This window comes from Quercus suber, unplaced genomic scaffold, assembly GCF_002906115.3.
Source record: "Quercus suber isolate HL8 unplaced genomic scaffold, Cork oak 2.0 scaffold_78, whole genome shotgun sequence".
Classification (NCBI taxonomy): domain Eukaryota; kingdom Viridiplantae; phylum Streptophyta; class Magnoliopsida; order Fagales; family Fagaceae; genus Quercus; species Quercus suber.
The window spans coordinates 1,643,987-1,659,496 of NW_027069543.1; the positions used below are offsets into that span (position 1 = coordinate 1,643,987).

The 15,510-nt window shown below is 33.9% G+C and overlaps 2 protein-coding genes and 1 long non-coding RNA gene across 3 annotated transcripts; all 3 read left to right on the forward strand.

Annotated features, from left to right (window-relative positions):
• On the forward strand, nucleotides 1-2,001 carry LOC112016009 (pentatricopeptide repeat-containing protein At5g66500, mitochondrial). Its single transcript, XM_024048485.2, has one exon. It carries the CDS (start codon nucleotides 153-155, stop codon nucleotides 1,809-1,811), a length of 1,659 nt encoding a protein of 552 aa, XP_023904253.1. The 5' UTR covers nucleotides 1-152; the 3' UTR covers nucleotides 1,812-2,001.
• A 7,061-nt stretch (nucleotides 2,002-9,062) lies between these two features.
• Nucleotides 9,063-9,677, forward strand: LOC112015992 (uncharacterized). The gene has a single exon (XM_024048467.2). It carries the CDS (start codon nucleotides 9,138-9,140, stop codon nucleotides 9,492-9,494), a length of 357 nt encoding a protein of 118 aa, XP_023904235.1. The 5' UTR covers nucleotides 9,063-9,137; the 3' UTR covers nucleotides 9,495-9,677.
• Nucleotides 9,678-10,945: 1,268 nt separating this feature from the next.
• On the forward strand, nucleotides 10,946-14,171 carry LOC112016005 (uncharacterized). Its single transcript, XR_010629031.1, has 2 exons — nucleotides 10,946-11,143; nucleotides 13,237-14,171. It is a non-coding gene; the product is annotated as an uncharacterized LOC112016005 (long non-coding RNA).
• The last annotated feature ends 1,339 nt before the right edge of the window (nucleotides 14,172-15,510 follow it).

Sequence of the window (15,510 nt, forward strand, 5' to 3'; positions counted from 1 at the left end):
TTTACAAATATCACTTTTATAAAAAATCATTAAAATTTTCTTTTTCCTTATAAAATTTTTTTTAAAATATTTTCTAAACCAATGTATATAACTTTACCCATATTTTATCACTTACCTTTGATATCAGATCACAGCAAACCATAGCTCTAGTGATGTCCGCGTCCGCCCCTTACAATTCCTTACGTTCACTCACTGTCCCCGCCAAAAGCATCATAACCGTTATTTCAAAAAACTTACATACCCACAATCTGTTCGACGAATTGCCCCACCGAGACCTCTACTCTCTTAACTCCCTTCTCGTCTCATACATTCGCAATGACAATGCTCCCGCCGCATGGACTCTCTTCCGTGACATGCACTGCACACGCTCCGACCTCAATGCATACACTTTTACTCCGGTGTTGGGCGCGTGCTCAGCGTTGTCGTCGGCCATTGAACGCGGCAAACTAGTACATGGGCTTATGATCAAAACGGGTACGGACATGGGAACCGTGACCAAAACTGCACTCATGGATATATACTCCAAAAATGGGTACTTGGGCGAGTCGGTTAAGGTGTTTGACGAGATGGAATCCAGGGACATTGTGACTTGGAATGCTTTGCTTTCGAGCTTTTTACGCGTGCAGGGTCTTGCCAAGGAAGCGCTTGGAGTTTTTGAAGCAATGAGGAAGGAGGGAGTGGAGTTTAGTGAGTTTACTTTGTGTTCTGTGCTTAAAGCTTGTACCTTGTTGAAGGCCTTTCGTCAGGGTAAGCAGGTTCATGGGTTGGTGGTTGTGATGGGCCGTGATTTAGTGGTATTGGGTACTGCTTTGATTGATTTTTACTCTGCTGTTGGGTGCATAGAGGAAGGTATTAAAGTGTTCAACAGTTTGGATCGTAGAAGGGATGATGTGATGCGCAATTCTTTGATTTCTGGGTGCGTTAGGAATCGAAAATATGAAGAGGCATTCTCAATTATGTGTATGATGAGACCCAATGTTGTTGCACTTACTAGTGCTCTTGCAGGTTGTTCTGAGAATTCCGATTTGTGGATTGGAAAGCAGATACACTGTGTTGCGTTACGTCAAGGGTTCACTTTCGACACCCAATTATTCAATGTTTTGTTGGACATGTACGCGAAATGTGGGAAACTGTTTGAAGCTCGGTCATTGTTTGATGGAATTTGCAATAAAGATGTGGTTTCCTGGACAAGCATGATAGATGCATATGGAGGTCATGGACATGGGCTTGAAGCTCTTGAGCTGTTCAAGAAGATGGGGGATGAAGTTAGTGGGGTCTTGCCGAATTCTGTTACATTTCTTACTCTTTTATCAGCTTGTGGGCATTCAGGACTGGTGGAGCAAGGCCAAGAATGTTTTAATTTAATGAGGGTGAAGTATGGTTTGAATCCAGGACCAGAGCATTATGCCTGCTTCATCGATATCTTAGGCCGGGCAGGTCTGATAGAAGACGTATGGTGTTTATATAATGATATGATTAAGCATGGTACTATGCCTACTGCAGCCGTATGGGCAGCACTATTGAATGCTTGCAGTCATAACTTGGATGTAACAAGGGGCGAGTTTGCTGCAAACCAACTATTGCAATTAGAGCCAAATAAGCCAGGGAATTATGTACTCATATCAAACTTTTATGCAGCCGTTGGAAGGTGGGATTCTGTAGATGAGTTGAGAAGCATTATGAGCACAAAAGGACTGGTCAAGGAAGCTGGGAGTAGCTGGATCACTGTAACACGCTGCCAGGAGAATAGTGTCATGCATAGTTTGAAAATCAGAGAGTCTAGAAAAGGAGAACATTTTATGTATGGTTGATCAAGTTAGGCATTTTTTCCATATAAATCTTGTAGAAATTCTTTGTAGTGGCCAAGCAAGGTAAGATTACTCTTATTAGCTTAAGCTTAACATCCATTTTTGTAAAGTCAACTTGTCACCAACTCATCAGTATCTGTTCTTTTGCTCATCAATCAGTGGGAACACCAATTATCTGCTTCTCTTTCAAAAACTTTGATGTGATTATCAGGGCTTAAGAATTTCTTGTACTCACAATAACTAATTTGTTTAGAGGTATGGACAGATGCATTTGGCTTACTCATCCTCTTTTAAATAATGAAGATGTTAGGTGATTAGCCAGAGTCTACAAATTAAGCTTACATATATACACTGCTTCAGAAATAAATTTCCTGCTTGATGTACATAGGCCAGCAACATGTGGTAGTATGTCTATTTCAGTTGCAAATATCAACTATCTTGACAATTCCAAGTTTTCCCTTTCACATGTTGGATGCCTGTGTTAGATTTTATACCTTAAACATAAATGGATGGGCAAGAGGAGCAGTTATATGAATAAATAGGGTGCTTCTAGAGATGTAAATTTAGGAGGTGAGATTCTATATTAAAAAAAAAAAAAAAAAATTATGGAATTTGAGTTTGTGGATTGGTTCAATCACACTTAAATGAGTTTTTTATTTTATTATTATTTTATTTAAATTTGATGGAACTATATAGTTTTGATTATTTTAGTTCAGGTATTTGAGAAAGGATACGATAATCATGGACTTAGTAAATTACTTCAACTTTGATGCTTTTAGGAAAGTACACAAATTTTCAGATAGGAGATAGTAACAATTTTTTATTCATGCTATTCCCTTTTTCCTATTGTAAACAAGGCGTCTTTGTTTTTGGTTTAGGATGAGTTTATTTCAAGTTTGGAAATGTAAATCTCTTTATTGTTGTTTCAGTAGTTCAGGTAATTTTTTTTATCAAACATAAGAAGTGATAGATGTAAATTTATACATATTCCTTGATGAGCCTAATCTTTATTTATAATATATAAGAAACATTTGTGGATGAGCCCACCTCTACATTTGCTTAATGCAAATAACCAAATTGTTGGTTTCTGCATCTTTCCCTTGAGTATCCCTTAGAAATAATTACTTTTAGCCAAAAAATATTAGGTTGATCACGCTGAGCTAGGTCACTTTGGTGGATGTAACCAATGATGGCTCTCTCTTATTGTTTTCATGCCAGATTTATCTTTTTAGTAATTTGTTGATTGCTCCTTTAGCTCAGGTCAATTGGTTTTAATTCCTATTTGCATTCTTATACTCTTCTTTCTTGCCTTTTCTTGTTTATCTTCCTTCCAAGTGCTACACTGCTCTAAGACCTCCATTGCCACCCAGAGAAGAAAAACCACTTCTCGATGAGCCACAAGCTCTATCAATGCTCTGTCGTTGATATTGTGGGTGCTAGTGTGCTAGGTCTCCCCTTCTCCTTAAAACAAACTGACTGGATCATGAGCCTCGTTCCATGGTTGCTCTTACCCGCCATTGCATGATGCTCTTGGACTACACTTGCCACACAAGCTTGAATCTGCTTAATGCATAATGGATTCTCCATGATTGTCTCTTTTGGATATTTGAGTTTCACAGTTTGTGGCCCATCGGGCCATCGGGAGAAAGAATTTGTTTCTTCAGTACCTGTGGTTGTTTGCCTTGTACATGTTCATAATATTTTGTCAGTGGGATTTCTACATACCATATATGATGGTTTAACTTAAATGTATTTGTAGCATTTTCTCTGTGGAATTTCTTGCCCCATGTATTAATATACTGTATAAATTAGTATGACACGTCACTGTTGCAAATTTGAGACGATCTTATTCTTCACTTTTTTTCAAAAATATGTATATTATCCTTGTTTAAACAGATTAAATTTTTGAATTTTCTCCCATGTTCTTTAAAAAAAAAAAAAAAAAAAATTTAAATAACAATTTTATTTCAATAATAACTGTACTTTAGATATTGATATGGCATATCTATCTATTATGTGGTTTGAATGTTTTTCTATTTGTGCATCAGTGCATGTCTTCTGCAATGCATAAATTTGGTTCTTCAATTAGGTGTGTGGTTATCATTCATATAAATATTGGTTGTACATGCACTGAATCAACAATTCACAAGTTATATAATACTTAGATATGATTTTTCATGTTGTTAATTTTCTTTTTGTTACATAGGTGGATGATTGTGTCATTGTACTGAATTTATAATATTTAAATATGATTTTTCACTAGGTATAAAATGCATAGACCAAAGTTCAAATGTTTAGAATATGGAGTATCATGTAATTGATGGCTTCTGTCAATCAATAATGCGGTAAATGCTTAAAGTGCTGAGTATCATTATGAATCAGAATTACGGGAAATAATTAGACATCATGTTCTAAGGATTAAGAAAAAAAGTTGGGGAGGAGAGAACTAATTGATATGGATGTATGAAACTTCCACATTATTCATTTTTTTGGTCTGTCCTTTACATGCTGAGTACTAGTCTTTAGCCCAAATGATAAGTTGTAAACTTTTGAAATGAATTCTGAATTCATCCAACCAAAAAATTTAATAGTGTTAGATCTCTTTGTTTGATAGGATTCTATGGCGTCAGAATTGGGTGGTTGGAAGCTTAATTTTGGAGAGTAATGGAAACAAATAAGAATTAGTACAACAAAAGATAACATAAAAGGTTATTACAGTTTGACTTGCAGTTTTTGTTTTTGTTTTTGTTGTTGTTGTTGTTTTTTTATTTTTTTATTTTTTTTATAATAATTATTTTGTTTTTAATGGTACCATGCATAAATACTACATGATCAAATTTTGGGAGAGTTTTCTCTCTGACCTCTAGTTTATAAAATTAGTAACAATAAAGATTCTTAGACATGTACTAGAAAGATGCAATGGGATGATGAGGAAGAGATCAAGGCCTGAGAACTCAGGTGGAAAAAAGGGTAGGGGAATTAGAATGAAAGGTGTCAATTATTCTTCTTTTTTAATTTTTGAATCCTTACTAGGTTAATAGCTCACAAGAAAGGGAGAAAAATCAAGAGGAAAGGAACTTTGAACTATTGGGCTTATCACTTCTACCAATTTTTTTGTTAAAAAAAAAAAGTTGATCATATATCGGGCTTTTATTCTCTTATATCCGATTTTTTACGTCCGTCTTTTTTACATCCATTTTCATGTGTGAAAATATAACCATTAAATCAAATTTTAGATATTGTTGTGAAATAGTAAATATAAAGTATGGAATGATAATTTTGCCTTTGAACTAAGCCAATCAGGGAGGGACGAGTTTGTTTATATATTTCTACACGAACTTTACAAGATCTGATTTGATAATGACCTTTTTTGAGGATAATGGAGCAACTAATGGCCTGTTTGGATGTTTAAAAAGAGAGGGAGTAGAGTAGAAGGAGGGAGAGTAATCTAATTACCTTGTTTGAAAGTTTTTTAAAGAAAGAGGGGGAGGGGTTTGGGGGGGTTTGGAGGGGTTTCAACTCCCTCTAGCCCCCCCATTTTTAATTCCCCCAAATTGGAGAGATTTGGAGGGAGAGTAGAGTACATAAACTATTAACCAAGTAAATTACCTAATTTACCCTTATTATATTAACAAAATTACACAAGGGGAAGGGCTAATTACTCTCTTCCCTCTTATTAATTTTAAAAACATCCAAACAAGGTGGAGGAGAATCATTTTTCTCTACTCTCCTCCCCACTAAGGTTTTCAAACCCGGACCGTTTATTGAACCGTAAAAGGGAGAGGTTTAAGGTTTTTGAGGTCGAACCGAGGTTGAACCGGGGTCAAACCGTGATGACGTCATAATTAATTTAATAATTAATTTAATTCTAAATATAGATATTAAATTTATAAAACTAGTAAAATTGACTAAAATATCTATATATGTGAGGGAAATTTAATGATTTTCAAGCATATATTTAATAATTAAATAAAAAAGTTAATAAAATAAAATAATAACTATGAAAACATTAAAATTTATGATTAATTTTTGAAGTAAAGTTGAATATTTTTGAAGGATTTTAATTATAATTTTTTTTATTCCTTATAAGAGATGGATAATTTAATTAAGTAGAATAAAATTGTGTTAAGTTGTTTTTATTAAAAAAAAAAAAAAAAGGCTAAGGGGTTGGACCGCACGGTTCTTGACCGGTTCGTATGGTCCAACCCCGGTTTTAGGGGTTCACGGAATTGTTACATGTGCCCGGTTCTTTATACTTAAAAAATCGATTTTCTTCACGGTTCACGGTTTTCACGGTCCGACCTCCCGGTCCAGTCCGGTTCTGAAAACTATGCTCCCCACTACTCCCCTCCCCTCTACTCCCCTCTACTCTCCTCCCTCTCTAAACTTCCAAACAAGCCATAAAGGTTCTCAGCCAAAAAATATATATATATATATATATATATATTTATTTATTTATTTATTTTGATAAAGAAAGTGCGATATATTTATTTTGATAAAGAAAAACGTGTGATATAAAAGGAGGTTAGATGTGATTATTCATTCCTGACATTTGAGTGTTGTATTCGTCTTTTGATGTAGTAGCCTTGATGTTGGTCAAAGAAACAACAAAGTCAAATCGAACCTAGAATTCTTGGGTCAAGTCTAGGCAGCTCATATTTTTGACGAGATGGCTAGAAAATAGTAACAGCATTTCCATTGACAATTGTAAATGGTATATTTAGTATAAATTTAGCATAAAGGCACAAAAAAGCTCAGCATTTGAATTTGTAAAATCTTACAAGTCCATCTTAAATGTAAGATGGCGTTGTAGTACTTTAATAAAAATTATAATATATTTTAATTGATAAAGTGGAAGAGAGATGGGGAGAAGAAAGAGAGAGAGTTGTATTGGAATATATTATATTATTTTAGTGGGTAATATATATTATTTTAATGAATAGAATAGAAAAATAAAAGTTGGAATGTTAGTTATATTATAAAATGGTATGGTATAATTGATAAAGTAGTTTTTTTAGATAGTAAAATAGAATATGATGGAAGTTGCAGATACGAATGCTCAGGAATGTAATGACTAGGAACTAGTAAAAAATATAAGGTTTGTAATAATGATGAAAAGGAATAATAAAGATTTGGGGAAGAAATAAAGGGAAAAAGTCAAATTATGGGGGTTGTTTTAGGTTTGTGAACAGTAACAAGTGAAAAGTATGTTGGTTATTTATGGGATATCCAAGCTTATTTGTTGGATGGGTAGTTTAACAATTATAAAATTTTGGATTTTAGGGTTTCAGATGTGACAAATTAGCATGTGTTCGCTAGGTTTCAAGTTGCTTGAAATTTAAGAATATATAGAAAGAAAAATAATAAACTTCTAGATATCACACTTAGGAGAGAGTTGAAATACACAACTCTCAAATTCATAATCTAAAATTTTGGCTTGTTAACTTTGTGTTTTCCATACTTGTTTTTTTTAGTTGTTTTGAGAAATTGTTCTCAAAATCAGTTTTAGTGTTTGCTAACCCCAAAATCTGTTTGGGACTTGTTTTTTCATCTAGTTGTTTTTGGTTCCCTTTCCTTTATTTCATTCTCCTCCCTCCCCCCATCGAAAAAAAATCCACCATAACAACAATCTACAAAAATCCACAACAAAATCCAAGAAGACCCATTGCCCCTTGGTGTTCACCACCGCGACTAACACCCAAGCAAATTGCAAGCCCTACTCCTCGTTCCGCTGATGTGACAAATTATTAGTGGTTGGTAAAAGAGTGATGTTAGTGGTGGGTTCAAATATAGTAGTCAGTATCGTACGATACATATAATATTATGTGTAAAAAAATTTGTATCGTAAGGATGTATCGTAAATACTTATGAATTGTACCATACTGTGTGTGTATCGTAAAGTCGTACGTATTATACAATACATGGACATATGCTTTAACATGAGTTATTTTGTTAAAATTTTTATTTTTATTTGAATCTCACAGGTTGTTAGACTTGTTTTTTTACACAAAATTATTAAGTTACTTAATTTAACCTAATAAAATAACATGTCCATAAGTTTTTTTTTTTTTCCTATTTTTTTCCTACAAAATTTGGACTATACATTTACACTTCACTTTCATATTTACAAATTTCTTTAATGTACTATGAATAAGGTAGTAACAATATAATTATTTTTTATTTTTGTCATTTTGTTATAAGTTCATGAAACTAGAATGTCAAGAAGAAATTTAAAAAAAAAATTATTTAAAAAAAAGTAATAGTAAATGTTGATAACAATGAAGAAAGTTTTAAATGAAGAAATAATTAAGTTTGCAAAATGATGAACATGATGACAACATTGACTTAGATGGAGTTGATTTGGCAAGATGATAAATATGATAAAAAAAAATTATTATTTTGAGTCATTTGTAATGTGTTATCACTTTTGAGTTTAATCAATTTTAATGTGTATGTTATAAATGCATGCTAGTTTGATTTATTTAGTTAGCTTGTTAAATATTATTATATAAGCGATGAATATATTAGTAATTAATTGAATATATTCAAAATTCATAATAAATATACTTTTTATATATGTATATCTATAATTTTTTTATAAATTTTATTAAGTGTTTGTGAATCTTATGGCACACAATACAGAAAAATTAAAAATCGATTCTCAATATGATTCACTTTTTGACAACTATAAATCTAGATAATAACTAGTAAAAACTTACAAATTAATTATTGTAAAAAATGTTGTAAATTTTTTTATATCTATAGCGATGCTCATGTTTTTTAAAGCATTTTTTAGAGTACTGTAGCTAAACACCGGAAAAGAAAACAATTTCACCTGAAAACTTTTTCATAAGAAAACAAACGTCATTTTCTCATAAGAAATTGTGAAAGGTAAAGGCAGGTTCAAAACATAATTAGGGAGGTTGAGAATTGAAACTTGTGAATGTAAATCAACATCAGTGAACCCACTTTTCAAGAATCACGACATTTCTTGACTACAAAAATCGTGTATCTACCATCTACCTTGTTAATTATTTGTTAATTGTGAGGCTGCTACCTACCTTTCATGTAAGAGTGAGCACAGCCATGAGATCATGTAATATTGGACGATTAGGATGTTGCACACTAGCACCTCTTAGTTGACATTTCTTTCATGGTGGTTGGGATTACTGGAAGAAGTCAACAAAAACACACTGCAATTAACAATTACCACCTACCAATTTGTTCAGCATATCAAACACAAGGCAAGTATATATGCCACTCTTATAGTTTTCTCATCCACTGCTAAGTTTAAGCTATTTTTTCCTAGCAAATTTTCCTGGTAAAACCATGTTTAGAGCCTTGAGTACATGTGGAAGCCACCGGGGATATGAACGATTAGGCGATGAGCCTACCGCTGGTTTGTTGTTGGAGGCAAAGTTAAAGAGGGTTACAAGCTTGCCAGCTAAAATGTTTGGTTCATCAACCAAGTTTACACCAGAATTGACATTTCCAGACAAGTCTCAGGTGAAGCAAGCAAAAAAGGTTACCAAGAGCCATCCACTCTTTAGTCTCTTTGATAGTACTCGTCGTCGTCGTAAGAAGAAAACTACGGCCAGGCCAGAATTCGCAAGGTATCTTGAGTATGTGAAGGAGGGAGGGCTCTGGGATACGAATTCCAATAAGCCTGTAATCTATTACACATGAAAAAAAATGTACGACAAAAAAAATTTGGGGTCGGTTATAGATTTTCAGTAGAATAGTCATTGTCGATTATATGTATTCTTTTTTGTCATTCAAATTTTCAACAAATTTGCTTGCATAATATTTCATCTGTATAGGCAAGCAAAAATCTGTCTGGTACAAAATGGCCATATTTTCTTTTGTTAATTTGATGTTTTTTGATCTCATAAACATTTCAAGGAACTGGATAATGAATTACTATATATATGTGTAAAAGGGCTGAAGCTGAATCATTCAAGAGGATAAGATAAAATTCATATATACCATAAAGAAAAACATCAAATATTAGTTTACAAGGATTCTCTATAGATTTAATTTAGTTCCATAGCCAAAATTAAATCTTATGAAAGTTAATTTATTTTAAACATGACCAAGTCTTTATAGTATGCTTTAGATAATAAATTAATAACAGGACAAGAATTCATGTAGTATGTCAAACAACAATTCAGGATTATTTTGAGTAATTCTTTTGACAAAATAGACAATACTTAAAATGGAGAAGATTTTTTTCGGCTGCAAATGATACCTTCAGAAATATTCCAAAATTGAGAATCAAAATTCTTTTCCCAATACAGAATCTTCGTCACCTGGCTTTCAATGAAAATGGCATATCTGCAATTTTGGACCACTTGTACCAAGCTGTTAATACTTGATGCTTGAAAGATGTTGATTGGAACTACAAGTACGTGGTTATGTTTTCTGATCATACACAGGAAAACCAAAGTTTATCTACATATATTTCTTCAAGAAAACGATATTGTAATAGGGACAGTACGTGCAGTTTTGCTATTATGATTTGAAAATTTGCCTTTTGTCCTGTTTTAAAAACGAAAGGCCAAACCTCAACCTTTCTTACCACATTATCATTTTAAAAATAAAAAACTATTCTTTCAAAAGGTTTTGATATACACCTCGTACCTATAATATCCACATATTCATATTATGATCACATTTTTCAAAAATATCCATATTTAATAAACGGTGACACATGATGTGTGTTAGAGATATATTAAACATATTAGCGTAATGTAATTGGTCTAAATCTACATTAAAGACAAGTCTCCTACTTGTACTATAAGTCTAGGATTTAATATTTTATATATCCATGTTATGTTCATTGTAACACATGAATTTTAATATACTTTTATATAATAAAGATCTGTGGATTTAGGTCGATAACGCTAAACCACGTAACTCTTGTATTTCTTATTTTAAACTTCTGCTTTCACATTTATTCTAATATATTCAACATGGTATATCAATGCTAATATTTATTAATGTGTATGAAAAACATATGATAAAGAGTGTGACACTAGGGGCGGTACTACATTGGACCGTCCCTAGTGTCACACTCTTTATTATATGTTTTTTTTTTTTTTTTTTTAACTCTTCTATATTACATAAAAACTCTGCAGAAGAGCTCTGTCAACAGGTAGATGTTTCTAGGTTCGTATCAGAATCTATTGGGAGGGGTCTTGCAAGGGCTGAGGTGGAGATGGAGATGGAAGCTCAGATTGAGTCAAAGAACTTTGAGATTGCTCGATTGAATGACAGACTCCATTTTTATGAGGTTGTGAATCGGGAAATGTATCAGAGGAACCAAGATGCTCTAGGTCAGATTGCGATATCAAATATTATCTATACATTTTGTTATATTTTCTACCAAACCTTATTACCTTATCTGTCATAGTTGTTTGTTTGTAGGAGATATGGGTTTATTTGTGTATTAGTTTGTTACTTAGATACTACTCTTTGCCTAGTTTGTCTTGCAATTTTGTTTTCTTCGATAGGAGATGATTGTTTTCCCACATTAATTAAAAACAAAAAATAAAACAAAACAAAAGAAACATTGTGGTCAATGTTCTGCTTGTGTGATGGGTCTGTTCGTTAGTAATTTTTTGTACTTATAGAGCGAAAGTTGTGTTACTTGTGTGCAAAGTCCTTGTTCTGTTCATGCTATTTGCAATCAGATATCTGTGCTGGGGGTTATTTTTTTGGACATTCTGGCTCCACCACATTGTGGCAGTGCTAATGTCTAGTAGCTACAATTTTCTCTGGACAACCATTTTGAAAGAAGTCCTAGAAGCCCATAATTGTTAAAAGGGAGTATAATTATGTATGTAAGATAATTGATTTACACAAAACTTTCAATATTTAAAAAATTTAAGGAGATATTAATCTAGAGTGTCACATATCAAAAAATAATTATAATATTAATAATCAAGAATGTCCCTCATTGTCAATTACCAAAAAAAAAAAAAAAAAGGTGGCTAAAGAGAAGTTATGCATTATATACCATCAAGGTTTCGAGTTGTAAGAATTTCTTCTTCTTCTTCTTCTTCTTCTTCTTCGAGGCTTGATTAGTTTTTGATAATTCGATAGTTATAAAAATGGGGGAGGGGGTTTTCAAACCTTTAATCTCTTAATAAAGGAGAGTAGGCTACGCCATTGAGCTACAAGGCTCTTGGCGAGCCTTGGTTAGTTTAAGATTAATATATGGTGCAGTGTTTATATTAAATGGCTATCATGTCTTTGTCTAAATATTAATTGTATTAGTTGATTCAGGAATGTTAGGCAAAAGTATATATTTGGAGATCAATTAATGCTATGTCGTTATGTTAGAAGTCTTTTAGAATAATATAATAGGTGTGTAATAAACTTATTTGCTTACCTGCCAACTTATCTTAGAGACTTCACAATCATTGGGCCACGGCCTATCAGGCTACCATTTTGGTAAACTTGTTTGTTATATTGTCAATTCCTAGTCAGCATTATGGATGAAGATGAAGTATTTCTACCTCCTTGTCCTGTGGTGTGGTCTGATGCCATTTTTAAGGGTGTGATGTATTTTCTCTCCAGTGATCCCTAGGAACCCTAGTATGATGTTAGGTCCTTTCTATCTTTTTCTGTTTTTCTTAATCTTGTCTTATCAAAATATTGTTCCTTCCTAATAGCTGTTACATAACTTACATTAGTCTTGGTCCTAGTTGCTGTATAGCAGTTCTGTTTGGTTACCTTGATCTTGGAAGGGTAATGGGTTTAATAATATTAGTATGCGTTTGGATACCGTTTATTTTGCTGAATATTGAAAACAATTTTTTTTTTTAAAATTGTTACTGTTCATTTGATTTACTGTTCATTGGCCTGATTGTACTGTTCATGTCCCATAAACAGTGCAACAGGCGCTGGACTTAAAGCCAAAAACGCAGAACAAACCAAACGCAGACGCAAATCATTCCTATCCAAACAGAGCTTTAATCTGGGAAGTTTTTCATTCCTATGGCCCAATAATTAGCTGGCCTTCTAGAGGAGCTTGGTAAAAAGTTCATTTTTGAAAGACGTCAATAATCTCCCATGGCAAGGTTCTAAGGCCTCTTCCTCTCATGCGAGTTTGTGGGTTTAAAACTTTTGATATCTTATAGATTGCTATTCTAGCTTGTGTGGCGTGAGATCCAGAAAATATGGTACCATAAGCATGAAAGCAATGCTACTTTGGTACCATAAGATGATTTAGTGCTCTCTTTGTGCACAAATCAGGGTATGCATGCTGTTGTGCATGTGTGTGTACAAGCCTAAAGCTAGAGTATTCATTTTGCAAATTGTTGTATTGATGCTTCCATAAAATGCTTCCCAACTTTCATGTAGTTCTTTTGTATGTGATTAGGCATTATACCCTCCTCTAAATTGGCAGTTTTCTGTTTTGTAGAGATGGCACGACATCAAAGGCAAATCAGGAAAAGAAGGCAGAGGTGGGTTTGGGGTTCAATTGCTGCTGCGATCACACTTGGCACTGCTGCCTTAGCATGGTCATACCTTCCAACAGGAAGAGAATCTTCTTCCACTGAACATTTTCAGAATCCTGAGGGTGATGATGCAGCCAATTAATAAATGTTCAATTAAGTAGTAACCATGATGCCACATCATGGAAGAGAATAAAAGGTCACATTATACACTTTGTGGATAGTCTTGCTTTTATCAGTTTCTGCACTCGGAGGTTGTATAGTTCCAGCTATAAATAATTTAACTTTGTGCCTTTCGCGACCTACGTGGAAGGAGATAGATCACGAAATCGACAAGTCTTGTTATTAAAATCATGATATGTAGCTTCTGTTTGCACTAAAGCGTAACCTGTTGATCCATTTTTAATCATCCATTCCGTTGAAGAGTGCCAAGAAGGGGATTTGGATGGTATATTTGGGTGTGTTAAAGTATATAACTCTGTGCAGCCTGAGGAATACTTTGAAATCCAGCACACAACACAAGGCTTCCATTCCGTAAGTTAATTTGTTTAAATATGAACTCGTCTGGGATGAAATACCAATTTTGTTTTGCATTGCTCCTTGTTCTAGATATGTTACTTTTAAGGCATTTTTCATGGCTGCCTTTTGATTGCTGAAGCAGCATGTAGAGAGATATTCTAACTCTGAAAATTTGCGAGGTTTTTGGATTTTAATCAGCAATTTTGCTGATTGCGGTACCCTAATTTGGAAGGTAATATTGGAACCTGTAAAGTGCTTTCCTGTACGGCCAAAGTGCCTTTAGGCTTTAGTTTTATTTATTTAGTTTTGGATTTCATGCTCGATTCATTAAAGATTTTGCAGCAGCATTGCTTGTGGAATAAACGTCATTATAATGTGTGAATTTGACTGTTATGGATTTTCACGATTGTATAGCACTCATTGCTGTGCATGCTTTCAGTCATTATTCCTGATTGCTTAATGCACACGAAGACTGGATGATATTTTTCTGTCTTATGACCTAATTACATGAATGCGGGTGTTTCTGCATCTGCTGGATGGCAGTGGAAGCGTACTGGCATTGATTTCTTAATTTTCTTTTGAAGCTTGCTTGCTTGAGAAGATGGGTGGTTTTTTTTTTTTTTTTGATTCTCAACTTAATACTTAATTAAACCGAAATGTGAGCCATACAGTTTACATCATTTTACACTTGGTTTACAATCATAGGTGGCATGTCTTCCACCCATATATCACACTCGTGTACAAACTTGGCATGTCTTGCCATAATGTGAGCCGCAGAGTTGCAGCTTCTGCGTATGTGAGACATCTCCCACGCTTCAAAGCAATTCAGTCTCAGTCTTGTGCCTTCAACAACTTTTTGGACTCTACTTTGCATCATGCCCTGTTCACGGAAGGTGCTAATCACCACCAGAGAGTCACTTTCAATTATTACCTGACCCAGGCTAAGGTCCCTTGCAAATTGAACACCTTCTACAGCTTTAGCCTCCACTTCCAGCGCTCCCAAGGGCAGCTCCAGTCTTCTGCTCAATGCTCCCATGATCAGACCCTTTTCATTTCTAACTACCACCCCAATGCCACAACTCCCTGACTCCCTGAAGACTGCCCCATCCGTATTCACTTTGAACCAGCCTTGCTTCGGGGGAGACCAAAGTTGTACAGCACTTGGGTGAACACTCTAGGATGTGCCCAACTGCCCCTGTAAATTTTAGGGAGTCAAGATTTAGTAATGTGCCCTTTGGTATAGTTTGAAGGGTTATGTTTACAGGTGCCATTAGGGCAATTGTTAATAAACCATTTTAAGAAAGTTGACATTACTTTTATGAAAAATATAAAAAATAATCAACAAAAATAATTGCTCTATCATTTTCTCATAAAATATTTTTAAAAATAGTTTCTAAACCAATGCTCTTTAGGACATTTTTTTTAACATTTTCCGAGGTTGAAACCCTAATGTTTAGCCCGCAGTTTTTCCCCCTATGTACATCTCAATCTCATTTTCAAAAAACTAAACAATAAGTTGTATAATAGTCTTAATGGAATCAACCCAATGGCTGTTAGCCTTAAATAATGATGTGGCTAAGGTCAACCATAACAATCGTTTGATTGATAAAAGTTTATTGGGAAAAATTATGGGTTTTAAAAGGTTTCAAACTCCCAAGTTAAATCTTGAGGAAAAAAAAAAAAAAGGAAGAAAGGAAGAATGAATGAAATATTGGGCATGT

What these genes read in the sequence shown, in the direction of transcription:
- LOC112016009 (XM_024048485.2), top strand. Translation starts at nt 153, where the DNA reads ATGTCCGCGTCCGCCCCTTACAATTCCTTACGTTCACTCACTGTCCCC.
- LOC112015992 (XM_024048467.2), top strand. Translation starts at nt 9,138, where the DNA reads ATGTTTAGAGCCTTGAGTACATGTGGAAGCCACCGGGGATATGAACGA.